Source organism: Tarenaya hassleriana, unplaced genomic scaffold (assembly GCF_000463585.1).
Source record: "Tarenaya hassleriana unplaced genomic scaffold, ASM46358v1 Cleome34, whole genome shotgun sequence".
Taxonomy (NCBI): domain Eukaryota; kingdom Viridiplantae; phylum Streptophyta; class Magnoliopsida; order Brassicales; family Cleomaceae; genus Tarenaya; species Tarenaya hassleriana.
The window spans coordinates 528695-545957 of record NW_010966542.1 but is presented as its reverse complement, the minus strand read 5'-3'; the positions used below and the strand labels follow the sequence as shown (position 1 = coordinate 545957).

Here is a 17263-nt window from a genome sequence, read left to right as displayed (position 1 = left end):
ATTTATTTTCTATTATTCAGGGCAATAGAATTTCTTCTTGTAAATCAGTCAGCAGATTTATTGATAATGAACTTGAACACTTTAATTTAAGTGTAATCGGATAAATTGTAGTCAGTTTTAATGGACCTTACTTGTTTTATATTTCCAAAACAATAACCATAATAATATTTTATTGGTATCGTTTTTAATTAATTATTCAGTGCATTTATCAAAGAATAAAATATAATAATAGTGAAGGAAAAAAATATTATTTCTAATTCTCTATGCATAAAATTGTTGGAGAATTTCAAATGGTCATTTATCTATGACAATTTCAAAGGGGGTGATAAACCTGGAAGAGGACAAGAGACATGAGTTTGACACTAACGTTGTCTTCTCTTTTTTTTTTCTTTCTTTTTAACCCAATCATTATGAAAAAAAAAACACACAAAAAAGCATCGTGTAAGGTAATAAAAAAAAAACACAAAGCTTACAAGGGGATTTAAGCACATGATGAACAACACATAAGTGCCGGTTCCCCCAAGGAGCTCCTCTCCTCTTATATGTGTGTGTGTGTGTGTGACCAACCTTGCACATGATGCTCCTCTCTCTCTCTCTTTTTTTTTTATAAAAAAAAACTCTTCCTTCTCGATTAATTTATATTTTGCATATACAACAACAACAACAACTCTCTTTGTTCTCACAAAACACTGGCCAGTCCAATTGTATCCCCTTCGTCTTCTTTAGTTTCTGAAGAAGCACTTCGTGTCCTTGCTGTCATCAGTCATGGAAATATCTCTCTTTTACACACACAAAATAAAACTTTTAAGAGACTGGAGCAATATGCATGCACTTACAGGTGACATTGGTGATCACATTGAGGGATTTCTGAGCAGAAAGAGCTCTCAGGTTACTCCCTGAAGCTACCAATAACAAGCTCCTCATCAGCTGCTTCTGCTCTTTTGGGCTTGATGTTTTCCCCACCGCTTCTTCAAATGCTTTCATGTCTTTTTCAGACAGACACGGGAGTGACATCAACACCTGTTGCCCCTCCCCCCCCAAAAAAATAAAATAAAATATAATCATATCAACACCCAGAGCCTCATGCCTCCTTCATGTTTCTGCTTCATCGCGTTTGGACTAAGACTGTCTAGAATCGAAAGCATAAATATCGAAAAAACTGACCTGTCGGGGAGATGGGTCTCTATCAGAAAGATAGATAAATATTTCTCTGCATAGATTAACCAAATCAGCGCTGTTCACTGCATTAGACTCCATTGCTAAGCCCCTGATTACTGCAGAGAACAAATCTTTCGACACAAATTCTCTGAGCTCCACATTATCGGTCAGTATGGCCAGATGAACAACAACCCCACAAAAGCAACATACTTTTGTGGTTGTTTCCCCATCGGTCCATGTGAAGACTTCTAAACAGATCTGCAACGCCGGTAAAGCCACGTTCTTGTGATTCAGAAGGAAACTGCAATAAAAATTTATTGTTTAATTCTTATTTCATCCAAATGTTTCGATTCAAAAGATCCCAATCAGAGATTTTTAGCAAAACGGGCTTAGCACACATACCCCACCATAGAGTTGGATCTGAAAGCATGCAAATCCTTGAGACAAGACATGTCCACACTACCGACGTGGCCTGATTGCTCCAAAACAGGAAGCCCATTGTTCAATCCAGGAGATGCCATTATTGAAAGGAGAGAACCAATCTCCCTGGTTAAATCTCTTAGCAGCTTTTCCTCCATAACTTCGAGTTTCAAGTCCGGGCCACTTTGTACGCCGAAGGAATCTGGAACCTTGGCTCTGCCCTCATGCAGGAGGCCAGACCAAGAGGAGCTAACAGCTTGCTGACAATGAACAAATAGTGGGTGCAGGAGGATTTCAAGCCAAGACTCCCACATATCCGCCGGGCAGGATTTCACTAGATGGACTACAAATGAATGAATAAGCTGTCGTATGTGCCTGAACTCCATTGACTGTAAGTTTTCCATGAGTGCCACCGCAACATAATTAGGATCTAAGCATTTGAAGAACGTGTCTCCTATGGTTGCTGACAGACCCAATACATAATATCTGCGTAGGTGGAAAGAATTTCAACATCAAAATTGATGAAGTTTAGATGATGATTAGCCGAAAGAGCAGAAAAATTAGATACTTTCATGTAAAATCCCAAAGGAGAATACTTCATACTCACCCACTATCCCGGATTCCTTTCAACCAATTTCGTATATCAGATTCATTCACCTCGGGATTTCCTTCCTTATCGAGAGATCCATCCACATAAATCGATGAGCCTTTTGGCAGTTTAGGATTTGCTTCTCCAAGAAGACTGCGTCGCTCAACATCAGTCATTGTCATTGCTGCTCTAATTTCTGTGGGTAATGTTTGATATACAGAGGGAGACCAAATGTAATGGATAACACGGAGCAGCTGCAGATAAGCAAGAGAAATGAATGTCATCATGTCATGCTTGCGAAGAAAACATCCCTAGGGAGGTCTAGTCGCATCCCATATAGCACTTAGAGAAAACTAATTATGGATTGACAAAAGCAAATCCAAGTTTGAAAGGGCAATGTATACTTTTATGAGAGGTGGCAACATCCAAGAAAGGTGAGAAGCCATAGGATGCAAAGCCGGACTAGTTGAAGTGGGTGTGTTCGAGTTGCCTTTTCTATATCCACTTCTCTTGAGTGCCTTCTCAAAGAAAGTAACTGTGTGGAATATAGACCACATGAAGGGTGTGTTGGAGCATAAACGAACAAGACCCATAGGGTCAGATAGGTAATTGTTCTGCCACTCTGATTGGATCCACTGTTGGCTCAATGGTTCCAGTAACCAAACAAGAATTTCTTGCTGCTGTTGAGGTCTGCACCAAAATCAAATTGTATTATAACGATATGGCGAGTGTGAATCTGGATGAGTAGAACATATTCAACTTTATCATGGTTGACATATTACCCAGCTGCAGAAGCCATCACAAGAAATGCTTCACCCAATATGTTGTGCTCCCCACGGAGCAAGGTTCCTTCTCTTTGCAAATAACCCATTGTATCAGCTATACCCTACACAAAGAGACATGATGGTAAACATAAAAGCTATGTCGCATGTTAAAGATTTCATTGAGAGAGGAAAATAAGAAACAAAGCTAAAGATAAATTGTGAAAACAGAGATGGCCGATAAAGTTATGGTTGAAACACTGCAAAGTAGTCATGTAATTATAAAATCCTTCAGCACCAATTGTAATTAAAATGACAATATGGTTCCCAACGGCTACGGTTTACTCATATCATCAATACTCAAATATAATGAGAGTTGATTCATCAATTTCAGTTCACAAAAGTAATAAAAGAAAATAGTGTATTACAATGATGATTAAATCAACCAACAAGGGACAATCGGTTGCTGTTAAATTGTACAAAACCAGACAGTCCCTATAGAAATCCTGCAAGTGAACAACCAAGTCATGGAGTTTCCTTGCCGCTTGAATATGGTTTTCTTACTCCAACAAAGACTTAAATATGAGTATATCCATACATCACACTGCATGGACTTACTGAATCTTGATCATATCAATGATTTCCAGCCTTAAGAGCAAAAACAAGTTTCATGTACCTTTTTCTATAATTTATTTGGGATTTTTAAAGGCGGGTGAGATATTACCTTCATGTGAGGCAGAATGCTTTTGTCAGCAGCTTTTGCTATGCGTATAAAAGATGTACAAATCTGTAATCTAGCAATTCTAGCAGTACTAGTCGCTGGATCCTGCCAAAAAATGTGCTATGAGAAAACTTATCCATGCCTTAACCCTAACCACAACCCACCATATATCTATATATAACATAACAAGAAGAAACCTTCACAATGTGTGGTAGACAGGTAAGAAGTTCAAACAATTTGTTGATAACACTTCCAACTGCATCTGGAAAATACTTGAGAAAAGGACCCATCGCATCTAAATAATGCCCAAGCACTTTTATAAGTTCTGGTTCTGTCCATTTCAAAGTGAGAAGCTGCTGAAGCAACCCTGGCCATCAACAATACAACGAGTTTTTAACAAGTCTGAGAAAAATGAACAAAAACTGGAAGGACATGAAAGATGCTGCCAAAAACCTTCAAATATTCCACGCAATGCAAAATGGACTTCAGCACTACCACCAGCAAATTCGTTCAACCCATCAAAAACTACTCCCACAATACATTCCAGAGCCAATTGCTGGCCGTCAAGCACCGCTAGGTCCTGAAAAATAAATATTTGCTTCACGAATTAATGAGAACTGGATCATCAAAACCCCAGATTAACCAAAGTCTGAGATTTACATGTTTATGAGAGAATTCAACGGACAATAATTAGTATTTGTAACAAAACCTGAAGTGGTGCCGGAGAAACCAATAGATTCCTAATGAGCATGACAACCCTTTCAGATATTTTAGTACTGGCAATGAGGGGCTTGTGAGAAGAAATAAGCTTGACTAATTCCAACTGCACCAAAAAAACAAGTTTTGGATTAAATACACAAAAGGATCATATGTTAAGTAAGACATGATGCATTTGGTTCAGGAACATACAAGCCTTGATCGGTACTGTCCAAAGTCTCCCTTTCCTTCAAACTCATCACTCCACAATTCTAGTGGTCCAAGAGAAGGCACAATTCCAGGAGGGACTTTCTCTTTCTTGAGCATCCGCTGGAACGATACATCCAGGATTGAACTAGAGATATCATCATTAATAAGACTTAAAATCTTCTTCTTTTCATTATTGGTCTGTCCTGAACTGTCGCCATCACCAACTGCTGATCCATCTCCGCTTGGATTAGCAGAAGCCTTGGGCTTTGACAGTAAATCTCTCAGCAATGCCTATACGCCAAGAAAGAAACACAAAGTTAGCGACAAATATACCAAATCCTCGCACAGATGGGTAGAATGGAGCGAGATTGGGCAGAGAAGTCCAAATACCACCCAGAAGAGCAGTGCTTCAAAGTGAAGACCCAACTTGAAGTGTTGGAAATAACCAAGCATCTAAGATAAAAGAATAAATGGTCAGGTAAGAAAAATCATTCATGCAAGTGGATAACAGCAGGTAGAAAATAAAGAAACAAATGATTCTAACCTATACACTGACTCGATAGATATAAGTATCGAGAACATGGTTCACACGTGCCTAGAAGTTCTATTAAACCATAAAATCACCAAATATCAGTGAATTTTAGGTGCGGAGAGACATCAACTAACATACAGAGTTTAGTATTAATCTCCCTCACGCTCAGTTCATTCAAGAACAACATGAACATACGAGCTCTGATTGCAGCTGGATTAGGCTCCAGGTGGAAGACATTCTACTGTAAATAACCCAGCCTGTTCATCTTTGAGGCTTTGCAAGAACGAGAGAGAAAATTTCATATCTCCGCTACTAAACCTCTAATTCAACAGAAAAAGAAATAAGATTTACAATGTGAAATCAGTACCTGTTGCAAGTATAGAGCTAGAGCATTGCTATCTGTGGCAATACATTGTAAGCTCATTGAACCTAAAGAGACCAGACTTTCACATATACACTCAGCGAACTCATAACCACTGTCATCGATAACCCCAGCATTTGAGGCCGACTGGTGTAAGAATTCTCTGGAGACATTCATCAAAATCTGAAAGACACTGCTGATTGCAGAATCATATTCAGCACCAGAAGCATCACTGGGTCTTTTTCTGCAGACAAGGCAAGTTTTTTCTTAAACAAATAAGTGATGATTAATGTTTCTTATAGCTTAAGAAAATCAGATCTGACAGCCAAGTTGCACACCTTGAGCACACAAGTTTGAAAAACTCGCAAGCATGAAGACGGAAGTCAGGAGAAGAAAGTAAGAAGCCACACCTGTTATGAGTTTCATTCACATGTGCACAGTAAGAAAGCTATACAAGGTTTAGATTTATACAATAATTCCTGAAAAAGTGCAAGAATGTTACCCATTGACAATTCCATATGAAGCAAGATCTGGTACAGGAGCCCATTCTGCATATGCATTGATGGCATTTAAACAAGCTATAACTGCGGCTGCATGCTGTTTCGCTAAGTCAACTTGTTGACGATTTGCTTCATTCATCGCAGCTCCAAAGTGACTTTCAAGAAGCTGCACAGGGATTCATTCATTAAACATCCACTACAACAAACAACTCTATTGAGAAAAGAAAACAGTGACATACATTATACAATAAAGGTAAAATCTCAGGCAAAGATTGAGTCAGCCCACGCAGCAGAAGCCTACGCCTGTCACCTGATGAGACAGTTGAAAATGGAAGTTAGGAAGGAGGGAAACAGTTCAGATGGGGGCAAAAGAGAGGAACCTAAGAGGTAGTTTCCCTAAAACTGACTGAACTAAATCAAATTGACGAAATAATACCCCGCCAGATTAAACTGTCATTGTTGAAAAAAGTCTAATTGTGACATGGAGAACATGCAAATCATAACGTATATAACGTTTTGGAAGAGACACAGTATTAATTATAGATACCTTCCAAGTCTTCATTGTGAACTGTAATATCTTCAGGAAGCCATCTCAGCATCATCGCAACCAGTTCAGCCTTATATTCAACAGAAAACATGGAAATAATTTTAATGAATGTCTTGATACAAGAAATTAACAAACTATAAAGATAAGGGAGTATCGCACCTGTAATGGACCCTGGGTAGACAAGGAAGCTAGGGATGGAAACAACTCCTGCCAAAGATTAGGGCCTTCTCTTCTAACTATCTGCAAAGACATATATGTATATCACTACCAAAACAGAAACAAGAACCGCAAATGGAGAGGGCAAGTGAGAACTCAAAGAACTTAGTAACTCCAACGGTCCGACCTCAGCAACAAGGGCAGCTGTTTGACTCTTAAGGGGCCATTCCTCACATGGATTAGCAACCTCGGACATTAACTCAACAGACACATTAGCAAAATTCCTGCGCTCTTGGGGGCTCAACAGCTCCCACCGTAGTCTAACCAAATGCTGCAAGAGACAGGTGTATCATAAGGTTACCACAGCCATTCTGGTACGTAAATTGCAACCATCGGCACAAAACATGCTGCATTGGGCCATTACATAAAGACAGTTTTTCTTTTCCAAAATCCAAATACCAAATTACTTTCATAAGGATACTAAATATACATACATCGTAAAAAAAAGTTGATTCACAATTTTACACAATCCTCCAAATTTGACTTGCTTTCCAATTTTTTTTTCTATCTACAAATTATCTCATCTCCTAGTACGGAAAAGTTTTGGAACCGACCGTCCTAACTATTAAAAACGATAAATAACTTAGGAATTGAAACTCCACGTCAAAAGCCAACTGATGACTCTTGGTGCTCCAATCAAGAGTTCTATATCCATTCCTTTAGGTTTAACATATTGTCAATTAACAGCAATTTTGATGGATAAGACGAGAACAATTCAAAGTACTGCAACTTAGCACAAACCTGTAACATTTTGAAGGCATGCAAACGAATCTCTGAAGACCAATCCTTTTTGACAAGAAGAAAGGAAATACTGGCCAAAACCCTAATATCTCCAGATTTTATCTGCAAGTGTAGTATAAAATACATATAGCTCAATCAGAACAACTACAAAGACATTCTTGGCACAGAACCGACATATGATTAAAAAAACACAAAAAGCGAAAAACTCAGGCAGGCGAGTTCAGTAAAAGATATCATTCTCCTGCTACAAAGCATCATCAATTCATAACCACCTCGAATTAACATTTAAACAAGAGCTCGAAAGACTCTCTCTTTCATTCCAGAAACAAATTCTTCAAGCAGGGCCACTATAGTAATCCAAACCTTCAACACACTTCGAATCGCATAACCTTGGCATTCCCATAGAAACCCCATAAAACGCGACAGAAGTAATCAAACACAGAACCCTAGAACCGTAAAAGAGTGGCAAAGCGAATTTCACTTAACCCGCCAACTACATCACACATACATGTTTAGCCACATACGCGAATCGATCACAGCACAAACAATGGAGAAGAAGCGAGGAAATCAAATAAATTTTTTACAGATTCCAGGAATGCGACGGCGGCTTTGCGAGCGTCGGGCGTGGAGTTATAATCGAGGACGGCGAGAATCGCCCGTGCCACATTGCTGGCCGTGATGTTGCCGCCGTTGCTGTCGTCCATCGCCGCCAGAGAGAAGCTTCAATTCTCAGAAACCAGACTACGATCGAGGATTGGCTGAGGGAGATTGTTCACTGTTCTTCTCCGTCGTACAGATTCTGCAACCCGGCGAGAGAGAGGGACTGGAACTTTGGTCGTGTTTTAATGGGGTTTTAACACGAACCATTTTGGGGTTTATTTGCCTAAAAACCTTTATTTTTATGTTGTCATTAACGCCTCTAACTTTCTTATAATTTTAAAATGGCCCCTATAGTAATGAATTACTCAACATTTTGGACATTTATTAAAAGATGCAGATTTAATTAGATAAATAGATAGATAATTAAAATTTTACAAAGATATTTGTTGACAATTGTGTTTTCTCTCGAAAAAACATGAAGATTAAAATTTTCTCCTTTATGAAAGAAAATTGAAAATTACATAAAATAGAAAAACAATTTCCTATCGAGTCCAATGTTGAAAACCTCCTATTTTATTTCATGGACCGACTTTCTCGTATGGAATAATAATATAAACCCTCGAGATTTTAAATTATAATTTATTTTACCCTTCAAAAAATACATTCATTTTTCTTAGCTGTTATCAATAGATAAATTAAATCTGATTTAAAGATTATATTTTTTAGTTAAAACAATTACGTGTTCAACCTTGACGGATCAAACAACGCTTACCATGCAAAATGACGAAGAGTTTTACGTCCGTACACGCCCTACGAACAAAAAAAAAAAATAATAACAACAAAACCTAAATTCTGTCCTGTGTTCTTTTCATTCATCACTCTTCTTCTTCTTCTTCTTCTCTTTCTTCTTGGCTGGCATTTCCGGTTCTTCTTCTTCTTCCTCGTGCTTTCTCTTCTTCTTCTTCTTCTTCTCTTCGCCATCCTCTTCTGCTTCTGCTTTCTTCTTCTGCTTCTTCTTTGATGGTTCTTCAGTTTCAGTTTCTTTTGCTTCGGCTTCTACTTTCTTCTTCTCCTTCTTCTTCTTCTCGTCTTTCTTCTCATCCCTCTCCTTCTCTCTCTTCTTCTCCTCGTCTTCTGCTGCAGATTTAGGCGTTTGCCCGAGAAATGAGTCTGCAGCAGTGTTGTAAGTCTGCAAACAACATCATCAATCAAAAGCTCATTCAATATCAACAGCAACATAGTATTAATCCCTAAGTTTATTTAGAATAGGCCGTATGAATTCTTTGTTTCCCACTCGTTTCGATTTTGAGTTAAATCTTCCGAATAATTAGTGAAGAATCTGGTTCTGACCTTAGCAGGAGTGATGAGAGCGCCGGATCCTGCCTTTTTATCCTTATCATAGGCCTCAATCTTGGGTTTGCCTTTGGATGAACCAGACAACCGTCCTAAATCTCTTCCTTCAAGATTTCTCAACCGTGCCTCAAGCTGTCCAAAATCAATCAGCAGACATCAGAAAAAAACGAGGACCCGAAAATTGAAATCGACGATTAGGAGCAGAGTTCATAACAAAACAGTATATAACCCAAAAGTACCTTAGCACGGTTCTCGAGTCCCATACTGTTATCTTGGCCGTCGCCCAGAGCATCACACCTAATAGCAAGAGCGGCTTTTGCAGCTAATGATCGAGAGATCTTGCCCTTGTGCTTTGGTGCCGCTTGCCCAACCACCGATGCATGGTATATCAGACCGTACTTCGGGGTGTTGTGCTTTGTCTTGAGCGCCCTAAAGAGAGCTTTCTCCGCTCCAAGAATCTGAACCGTGCTGCCGGGTTGCTTTGCAAGGTTCAACAGACTACCACCATGAGCGATTAGACGAGCACCGACAAGTTCCCCGACGAGGGCAGTCAGGTTTGGGGCAATGGTGTTCATTCTGCTCTTTAAGTAGTCGTAAAGCTGAGCTCTGTACTCAGAAAGAGACAGAACCTGGTCACATAGTTCTCGGATGTGCATCAAGTCAAGGTCGCTCACTTCAGTTCCCATAGATATGACAGCTGCTTCCTTCAGCTCTGCCTCAACTTCCTCTGGCAATATCTGAGATTGAAACCGAGAACAGAAGAAAACGGATTTTAAACAAGGCACTTTTGGATTATGCAAGTTATCTATAAAGAACAGAGATTAGTAAAGAGGGTTCACCTCAGAGAGGTCTAGCTTTGCAGCATTCGTGCGGTTGCCCATCAATTTAACTGTTTTGGCATACATGATATTGTCTTGTACAATCTTAGCGAGCTCGGGAAAATGCCAACCGTACCATTCCCGGACCCTCATGGCATAGGTGTTAAGCTCTTTGTCGAGATCATCAAGCAGGCCGATGGCTTGAATTATCATTGTGTCCACCTGATAGGAAGTGATGTATTATAACGACAACAGCTTAGAAGATGAAGGTGGAATGAAGGCCGATACAAAATCAACAACTTTGACCAAAGAAATACCTTATCAGGACTGAACTTCAGCTTATATCTTGCGAGGCTATGAGACAAACCCAAGCTCATTGGAGCCAAATCTTGATCAGCCAGACCAGAAATGAGTTCGGTAAGCTGGCTTCTCACCCCTCTTAGAAGCTCCATAACAGCAGAGTTGTGAACACATTCTATTTTCTGCACCAGTTTAGAGCTTTTGTTCATAAAACAACACATAAAGATGAAGAAGAACATGCTAGAAAACTCCAACTTAAAAGGACATTTAACGGACCAGTTTCTCCTTAATCACATTTCCAAGCTTTGAATCAGCCACGGCCAATGCTTCACCTTCACAGTTAGCTTTCAAGAACTTGCGCAGGCCTTTGCTAGGAGCTCCCTCCATCAACTTAGCAGCTGCTTCAAGAGCTTCAGACGTGTTCTCAAACTTGTTGAAGGCCTTTAGCTTAACCACCTGAAACACCAAAAACACTATGAGAAAACTCGGGCCAAACATTTTTCGTTACGGCAGAAGAGAACAAACATTCGATTTGACATAGTCCAAACCCATATGGAAAATGCATTGGAAACGAAACCAGAAACAGGGCATTGATCGAACAGAAGATAAAAAAATCACAAGCCAACATATGCAACAAAAAGACCACCTTTCGGGCAGAGTCCGCTGTCAAGAAATCCGTCCCCAAGTCCTGGAAAAAACCAAAACCGACACATTTCAGGAAAAAAAAACGACAACAAAATGAGATGAGCAACTGGTTAAAAGGAAAAAAGCCTGAACAAATCCACTGAATGAAGATAATCACCTCAACTTTAGAGAGCTTTCCTTCATCTAATACTTTGAAAAGGGCAAATCCCGCGGGCGTCTCGAACAGAACGAGCATTTTCGCAAACCCTTAAGGCAGCACCTGAAAAACCGATTGAGAGACACCTTCAATCAGCACACAAAGAAAATATACATCGTCTCCACAACCAATAAACTACACTCTGGTGAAATTGACAAAGAAGTGGCAAGCAAAAGTTCACGTCTTTAAAGCACAAACTAGTAATAAAACACGTTTCACAAATACCCTTTTCTATGCGCTTAGCTCAAGTATCATACTTTCCATCAAAACCCAAGAAACCATCAAACTCAATCAAAGTTCTCAAAAAACCCACCTTACTCAGAACCAAAATCGGCGACACAAAAAAATCGTTAAAGAACACACTCGGAGAGGGGGAGAGAGATTACCTTCTTAGCTTAGCGTTTGAGCAGAGCTGCGTTTCTAGAGGGGTGAGTACGAGGAGAGAGACGGAGCCAGAAAGGTTTTAGGGTTTTAAGAGGGTCTTATAGTTGTCGAGGAAGGAAAGCTTTAGAAAGGTCGGAAACCCCTCTCAACGCTGCGTTTTAAGCTACTGTAACGCGGGGTATATCTGTAATTTTGCCCTAACAATTATTTTGTCGAGTAAGTATTGGGCCTGTAAATTTACTTTGGCCCATTACTAACGGCGTCGGTTTGGTTCCTCTGTCCCCCATTGCCCTGTTTCCTCAACGAACAGATTTCTCTGAGAAACCGAAAAGCGCTTTCGGTTTCTAGTTTTTCCTGCGACTTTCCCGCTTTTTTCTGGGCAGCCAAACAGGTTATTCTTCTGTTAGTGTTTAATTTTGAAGAGATTTTTGCTTTCGTTTGCTAGTAATCGACCGTGTTATGCTGGATAGGTAAAAGCGGAGATTTCGATCAAGTTTTTTTGTCTGATTTCTCCCCAAGTCTCGTGATTGGGATACGGTTTAGGGTATATGTTCTGGGAGTTGCCTGATTGGTGTTTGTGGAAGCTTGCTAGGGTCGTAACTTGTGGGTTTTCGAATTGGATGCTAACGCCGATAAGCTAAAAGTTGCAGGAAGCGATGGCTAGTGAAGATGAATCGATAGAACAAAAGGCGACAGCTCGTAGAGAGGCACTGAGAGCTCTTAGGGCTGTGCTCAGGAACTGGCTCAGAACAAGGAGAATGGGGAAGATGATACGGGCGAAGAAAGGTGAGTCTATTTGCTCATTCTTCTTCCACGCCTAGAGCTTATATAACAGTCTTCATTGCAATAATTTTTGTTCTTTTTTTTATACGAGTTGATTTTGTTGTTTGATGGTTGGAGCATTCTACAAGATCCAAACATGTACAGTTTAATTATCTATGTTTGTAAGATTCTTTGACTATGTGCAGATTGCATCACTCATGAAACAGTCTTTGTCATTTGGCTGCATCAATGTGTAGATTTTTTTTGCTGTTGGTAATTTGATTCAGGGTCTGAAAGTTAGAGCTGAAAACCTTTGTTTTGTCTCGTGCTTATGGCTTTTATCAAATTTGCAGTAATCCCACCATGAAATTCAGAAATTATGTACCCCAAGATAAGGATCTTCAGGAGGGTAAACTTGCCCCACCCGAGCTGCCCAATTTGAAGATCCGGTTGCTGCAACTCTACCGGCTGCGGAGAAGAAAGAGGTGTGTGCCTCTGCCTCTGGTTCTGACACTACTATCTTATACATATACACACAGTTAAAAACTTGAATCCTTGTTATGGTTTTCATTTGTTCAATTCTACTTGTCCTATTAGCTAACACTGGAAGATCTTTATAGGATCCTCTTGTCAATATTGCCCCCCCAAAGAAGCCAAACTGGGACCTCCGTAGAGATATTCGGAAGAAGCTTCACAAGCTCGAAAAACGGACTCAAAAGGCAATGTTCAAGCTAATGGGTAAGTGGCAACTCCCTCTGCATGCGCAATCCATCTATTGGTAATTTGGGAAAACTGAGTTGAGATTCTTTTGCAAGAAATACATATATATATATATATATATATGCTCATGTAAATGCTCAGTTCTAAACTCATTACTAGTATAATAATGCGCTAAGGGCTGTCCAATGCAATCTCTCTGAACATTTTATGTGACAAAGGCGGGCATTTTCTATCTGCAGTTGAGAATGACTGGTTAATAATAGCCTGTCTGTGTTGGTTCCTGTAATCCTATGTAGTATGTTCGACTGTATATTTCTGTTCTTAAAGATCTCATGTGTGCAATAACCATAGAACAGAAAACCTAACATAGACATTGTCATCATCTCATTGCAGAGGAGGCAGAGAAATAAAGTGAGATGGCTGAAGCAAACGGAACCGAATCAGAAAATTAATCTCAGTGACATTAAAGGGCGGGCAAAAGATCATTATCTACTCAGATTTTGTACAAGGGGAGTTTTTCAGATTGGATTTTGGAGATTCTAGGCTTGGTTTGAATGCTATCGCCGTTGACGTTGGCGTAGCCGTGTTGCAACTCAGTCTATGTTAGTCAAATATGAGATAAGAATAGATTGCAAAAGAACCAAAAAATGTCTCCAATTTCTCCATTGAAGAGAGATATTGTACGCACTTCTTCCTCTTCCCCACAGGATGTTAGAGCTCCAACATCATGGATATATCTATGCATTCGTACATGCGTACGTCCACATGTATTTCTACAGTGTGTGTATATATACACAAAAATATATGTACTCTCAAAAGCAATAGAGAGCTTCTATTTACACCAAGCGTTTTTTGTTATTCGCCTTGAAATGGACACTTCAAGTTCAAGGTGGTTGTCACTATTAAGAACATGTAATAATAACTCCAAGTTCTTGAAACAAGTTCACCAGAGAATACTCGCACTCGGGTTGCAAACTAACGTTGTCCTCTGCAAAAGCCTCATCAATGGCTACTTCTCCATTAAGGACCACATTTCTGCGAGACATGTCTTTGAAGCCCTCGACAACCCATTGCCGATCTCCTTGTGGAACTCCCTCATGTCTGGTTACACCAAGAGCTTCATGTTCCTCGACGCTCTCGAGGTTTTCGGCAGATTGGTGCAGTACCCTTTTTGCGTGGCTGATTCTTACACATACCCAAATGTCCTGAAGGCTTGTGGCGCCACCGGTAAGGAGTTATACGGTAGGATGCTTCATGCCCTTTTGCTGAAAAATGGGCATCTCTCTGATGTCGTGGTGGCTAGCTCTCTGGTCGGAATGTATGCCAAGTGTAACTTGTTCGAATGTTCGGTCCAAGTGTTCGACGAAATGACTGAGAGAGATGTGGCGTCTTGGAACACGATAATATCCTGTTATTATCAAAGCGGGGAGGCCGATAGGGCTCTGGAGATGTTTGGTAGAATGAAAGGCTTTGGCTTTGAGCCGAATTCAGTTACACTGACGGTAGCCATCTCTGCATGTTCAAGGCTGTTGGATTTGGAGAGAGGGAAGGCGGTTCACAGAGATTGTCTGAATAAAGGGCTCGTGTCGGATGAGTACGTAAGCTCTGCTCTTGTGGACATGTATGGGAAATGTGGCTGCTTGGAGATGGCTAGAGAGGTTTTTGAACACATGCCAAGAAAGAATGTGATTGCTTGGAATTCAATGATCCAAGGTTATTCTCCAGAAGGACATAGCCAATCCTGCATTGAGCTCCTTAATAGAATGATAATAGAAGGAACACGGCCGAGTGAGACAACCTTAACCAGCATTCTGATGGCCTGTTCTCGGTCATCTAATCTTCGACATGGAAAATTCGTACATGGATACTTGATCAGGAATGTCGTGGAAGCAGATTCTTTCGTAAACTGCTCCCTTATCGACCTTTACTTCAAATGTGGTGAGGTAAAGCTGGCTGAGACAGTGTTTGTGAATACTCAGAAGAAGATTGTTGCTTCATGGAATGTTATGATCTCTGGGTATGTCGGTGTAGGTATGTGGGTTGAGGCTTTTGCAGTGTATGACCAAATGGCAGGTGCTGGTGTGAACCCAGATGTTGTGACTTTCACGAGTGTCTTACCCGCTTGTTCTCAACTGGCTGCACTCGAGAAAGGCAGGCAGATTCACTTGTTCATCAATGAGAACAAGCTCGAAAGAGATGAGTTGGTGATGGGTGCTCTTCTTGACATGTACTCTAAATGTGGTGACATGAAAGAAGCTTCTAGAATCTTCGACAGTTTGCCGAAGAAAGATGTCGTTTCTTGGACCGCAATGATAGCTGCATATGGATCTCACGGAAAAGCTACAGAAGCTCTAAAGCTTTTCGATGAAATGCAGAAACTTGGTGCAAAACCGGACGGGGTAACATTTCTTGCAGTGTTATCAGCATGTGGTCATGGTGGGTTAGTTGATGATGGGGTCAAGAGTTTCAGACATATGAGAACTGAATACGGAATCAAACCAGGTATTGAACATTATTCATGTTTGATTGATCTTTTGGGAAGAGCTGGCCGTTTGCTTGAAGCTTATGAAGTTCTGCAAGAGAATCCAGAGACGAGAGAGAATGCAGGGCTACTGAGCACTCTCTTCTCTGCATGTTGCTTGCACCATAACCATGACTTGGGAGAGAAAATTGCAAGGTTGCTTATGGACAAGGATCCAAATGATGCATCCACTTACATTGTATTGTCCAATCTATATGCTTCTGGTGGGAGATGGGATGAAGTGAGGCACGTAAGAAAGAAGATGAAAGAACTGAGACTGCAGAAGAAACGGGGCTGCAGTTGGATTGAGATTGATCAACAAGTATGGCCATTCTTAGCAGAGGACATGTCTCATCCAAAGGCTGACAAGATTTATGATTGTCTTGCCCTTCTGAGTGATCACATGGAGGAGGCAGAAGTCTCATTGTCTTAAGGTCCCTTTACAAGAAGCATCTCAAGCTCATGCCAAAGCCTTGGAGATATACAAAGGGTAGAACCGTGCACAGGAGCACACGGTATCGAGATTTTATACAACATGGGGATTGTTATTACTTCTGAAAACAATCAAGAACCGTGTTTCCACAAATAAAGTTTGAAGCTAAGTCTCTAGACGTGTAATGTACATACTCATATAAGGTTTTTTTCAACATCATCTATCTCACCCGAGCCTTGTGGGTAAAATGCATTCCATTGCTCATCCAGCCACTTCTACAGCCAAAACTCCACGCACAGAACCATCTACAGCACAAAGTGAATGAAAGGCTAAGGCAAAATATTCTGATTCCGAGGTTTTTACTTATCAGCAGTTCTTGACATGGATGGAGCCTTGAAAGTTGCCCAACAGCAATCTGTATTAAGTGTGACATTCAACCAAAGCCCCCTCTCTCAGTTGCTTCATATCAGGCATCGAGTGCATTTCCCTATCATTTTGACAATTAAAACGAGTAATCTACTGAAGATCTTGTTCAGCAAAAGTAGAATACGCTGTCTTTAATGAATCAGGAATGTCTCGGTAAAAGCTCAATCAACTGTGAGGATCATACATCAAGGCACGATTATGCCCGGTACGTTAAATTCAAAAGTCTCTATATTATTTGTTAACAGTGGAAAATTGAAAGAGAAATGAAACATGTCTAGATTCCTAAATGAGACCCTAAAACCAAAAATAAGCTTTCTGACCACAATCCAGCAAAATGGATGGAGCCTGAAAGTAGTGCCCCAAAACTTTTTATCTTGACACCACTCACCATGAAGCAGTTTGTTGGATTTTTTTTACCTCTTTCAAGGAAATTACCTTCAAAGTTACCTAGCTATAGCCACTCTGTAATTAAGGATTAGGTCTTCTGGTTTCTTCCAAACATATGCCCGTACAGTGGCCAAGCTCATATCTGGAGATAACACCTGGAAATGGAAGAAACAATCTTAATATTGAATCTTGATCTGATTTTCTAAAACTCCGAAGAAGGTGACTGAATTGGGCATGATTCCGGTACCTGAGTTATATGACAGATA

General features: G+C 40.3%; 3 protein-coding genes, 1 long non-coding RNA gene and 1 pseudogene across 5 annotated transcripts; 2 read left to right on the top strand and 3 right to left on the bottom strand.

Annotated features, from left to right (window-relative positions):
• Positions 1–423: 423 nt before the first annotated feature.
• On the bottom strand, positions 424–8304 carry LOC104821698 (protein HASTY 1). Its single transcript, XM_010552654.1, has 22 exons — positions 8037–8304; positions 7453–7554; positions 6839–6982; positions 6655–6735; positions 6496–6565; positions 6188–6258; positions 5951–6114; positions 5787–5858; positions 5455–5692; positions 4946–5008; positions 4559–4846; positions 4359–4472; positions 4103–4229; positions 3847–4016; positions 3653–3754; positions 2950–3053; positions 2572–2857; positions 2186–2421; positions 1561–2064; positions 1165–1459; positions 837–1020; positions 424–753 (listed from the first exon to the last, which is right to left on the bottom strand). The coding sequence occupies exons 1-22, from the start codon at positions 8154–8156 to the stop codon at positions 680–682; spliced, it is 3609 nt and encodes a 1202-aa protein (XP_010550956.1). The 5' UTR covers positions 8157–8304; the 3' UTR covers positions 424–679.
• Positions 8305–8797: 493 nt separating this feature from the next.
• On the bottom strand, positions 8798–11854 carry LOC104821697 (probable nucleolar protein 5-2). 2 transcript variants are annotated; one of them, XM_010552652.2, is made up of 9 exons: positions 11751–11854; positions 11326–11427; positions 11170–11211; positions 10800–10979; positions 10541–10705; positions 10245–10445; positions 9645–10142; positions 9403–9537; positions 8798–9241 (listed from the first exon to the last, which is right to left on the bottom strand). In XM_010552652.2, the coding sequence occupies exons 2-9, from the start codon at positions 11401–11403 to the stop codon at positions 8921–8923; spliced, it is 1620 nt and encodes a 539-aa protein (XP_010550954.1). In that variant the 5' UTR covers positions 11404–11427; positions 11751–11854; the 3' UTR covers positions 8798–8920. The 2 variants fall into 2 exon arrangements, with proteins under 2 accessions (XP_010550954.1, XP_010550955.1); XM_010552653.2 differs by having other exon boundaries at positions 11326–11450; positions 11751–11832.
• A 550-nt stretch (positions 11855–12404) lies between these two features.
• On the top strand, positions 12405–13917 carry LOC104821694 (annotated as a pseudogene).
• Positions 13853–16205, top strand: LOC104821695 (pentatricopeptide repeat-containing protein At5g27110). The gene has a single exon (XM_010552651.2). The coding sequence runs from the start codon at positions 13878–13880 to the stop codon at positions 16182–16184; it is 2307 nt and encodes a 768-aa protein (XP_010550953.2). The 5' UTR covers positions 13853–13877; the 3' UTR covers positions 16185–16205.
• Positions 16206–16231: 26 nt separating this feature from the next.
• Positions 16232–17192, bottom strand: LOC104821696. Its single transcript, XR_773112.1, has 2 exons — positions 17046–17192; positions 16232–16671 (listed from the first exon to the last, which is right to left on the bottom strand). It is a non-coding gene; the product is annotated as an uncharacterized LOC104821696 (long non-coding RNA).
• Between the last annotated feature and the right edge of the window lie 71 nt (positions 17193–17263).

Excerpts from the sequence above, each read along its gene's own strand:
- LOC104821698 (XM_010552654.1), bottom strand. The coding sequence starts at position 8,156 with ATGGACGACAGCAACGGCGGCAACATCACGGCCAGCAATGTGGCACGG. Across the intron at positions 4,473-4,558 it reads GACAGTACCGATCAAGGCTT|TTGGAATTAGTCAAGCTTAT; the intron begins GTATGTTCCTGA and ends TTTTTGGTGCAG. Across the intron at positions 2,422-2,571 it reads TGTTGCCACCTCTCATAAAA|CTGCTCCGTGTTATCCATTA; the intron begins GTATACATTGCC and ends GCTTATCTGCAG.
- LOC104821697 (XM_010552652.2), bottom strand. The coding sequence starts at position 11,403 with ATGCTCGTTCTGTTCGAGACGCCCGCGGGATTTGCCCTTTTCAAAGTA. Across the intron at positions 10,143-10,244 it reads CAAAGCTAGACCTCTCTGAG|ATATTGCCAGAGGAAGTTGA; the intron begins GTGAACCCTCTT and ends TTTCAATCTCAG. Across the intron at positions 9,538-9,644 it reads GACTCGAGAACCGTGCTAAG|CTTGAGGCACGGTTGAGAAA; the intron begins GTACTTTTGGGT and ends GATTTTGGACAG.
- LOC104821695 (XM_010552651.2), top strand. The coding sequence starts at position 13,878 with ATGTCTCCAATTTCTCCATTGAAGAGAGATATTGTACGCACTTCTTCC.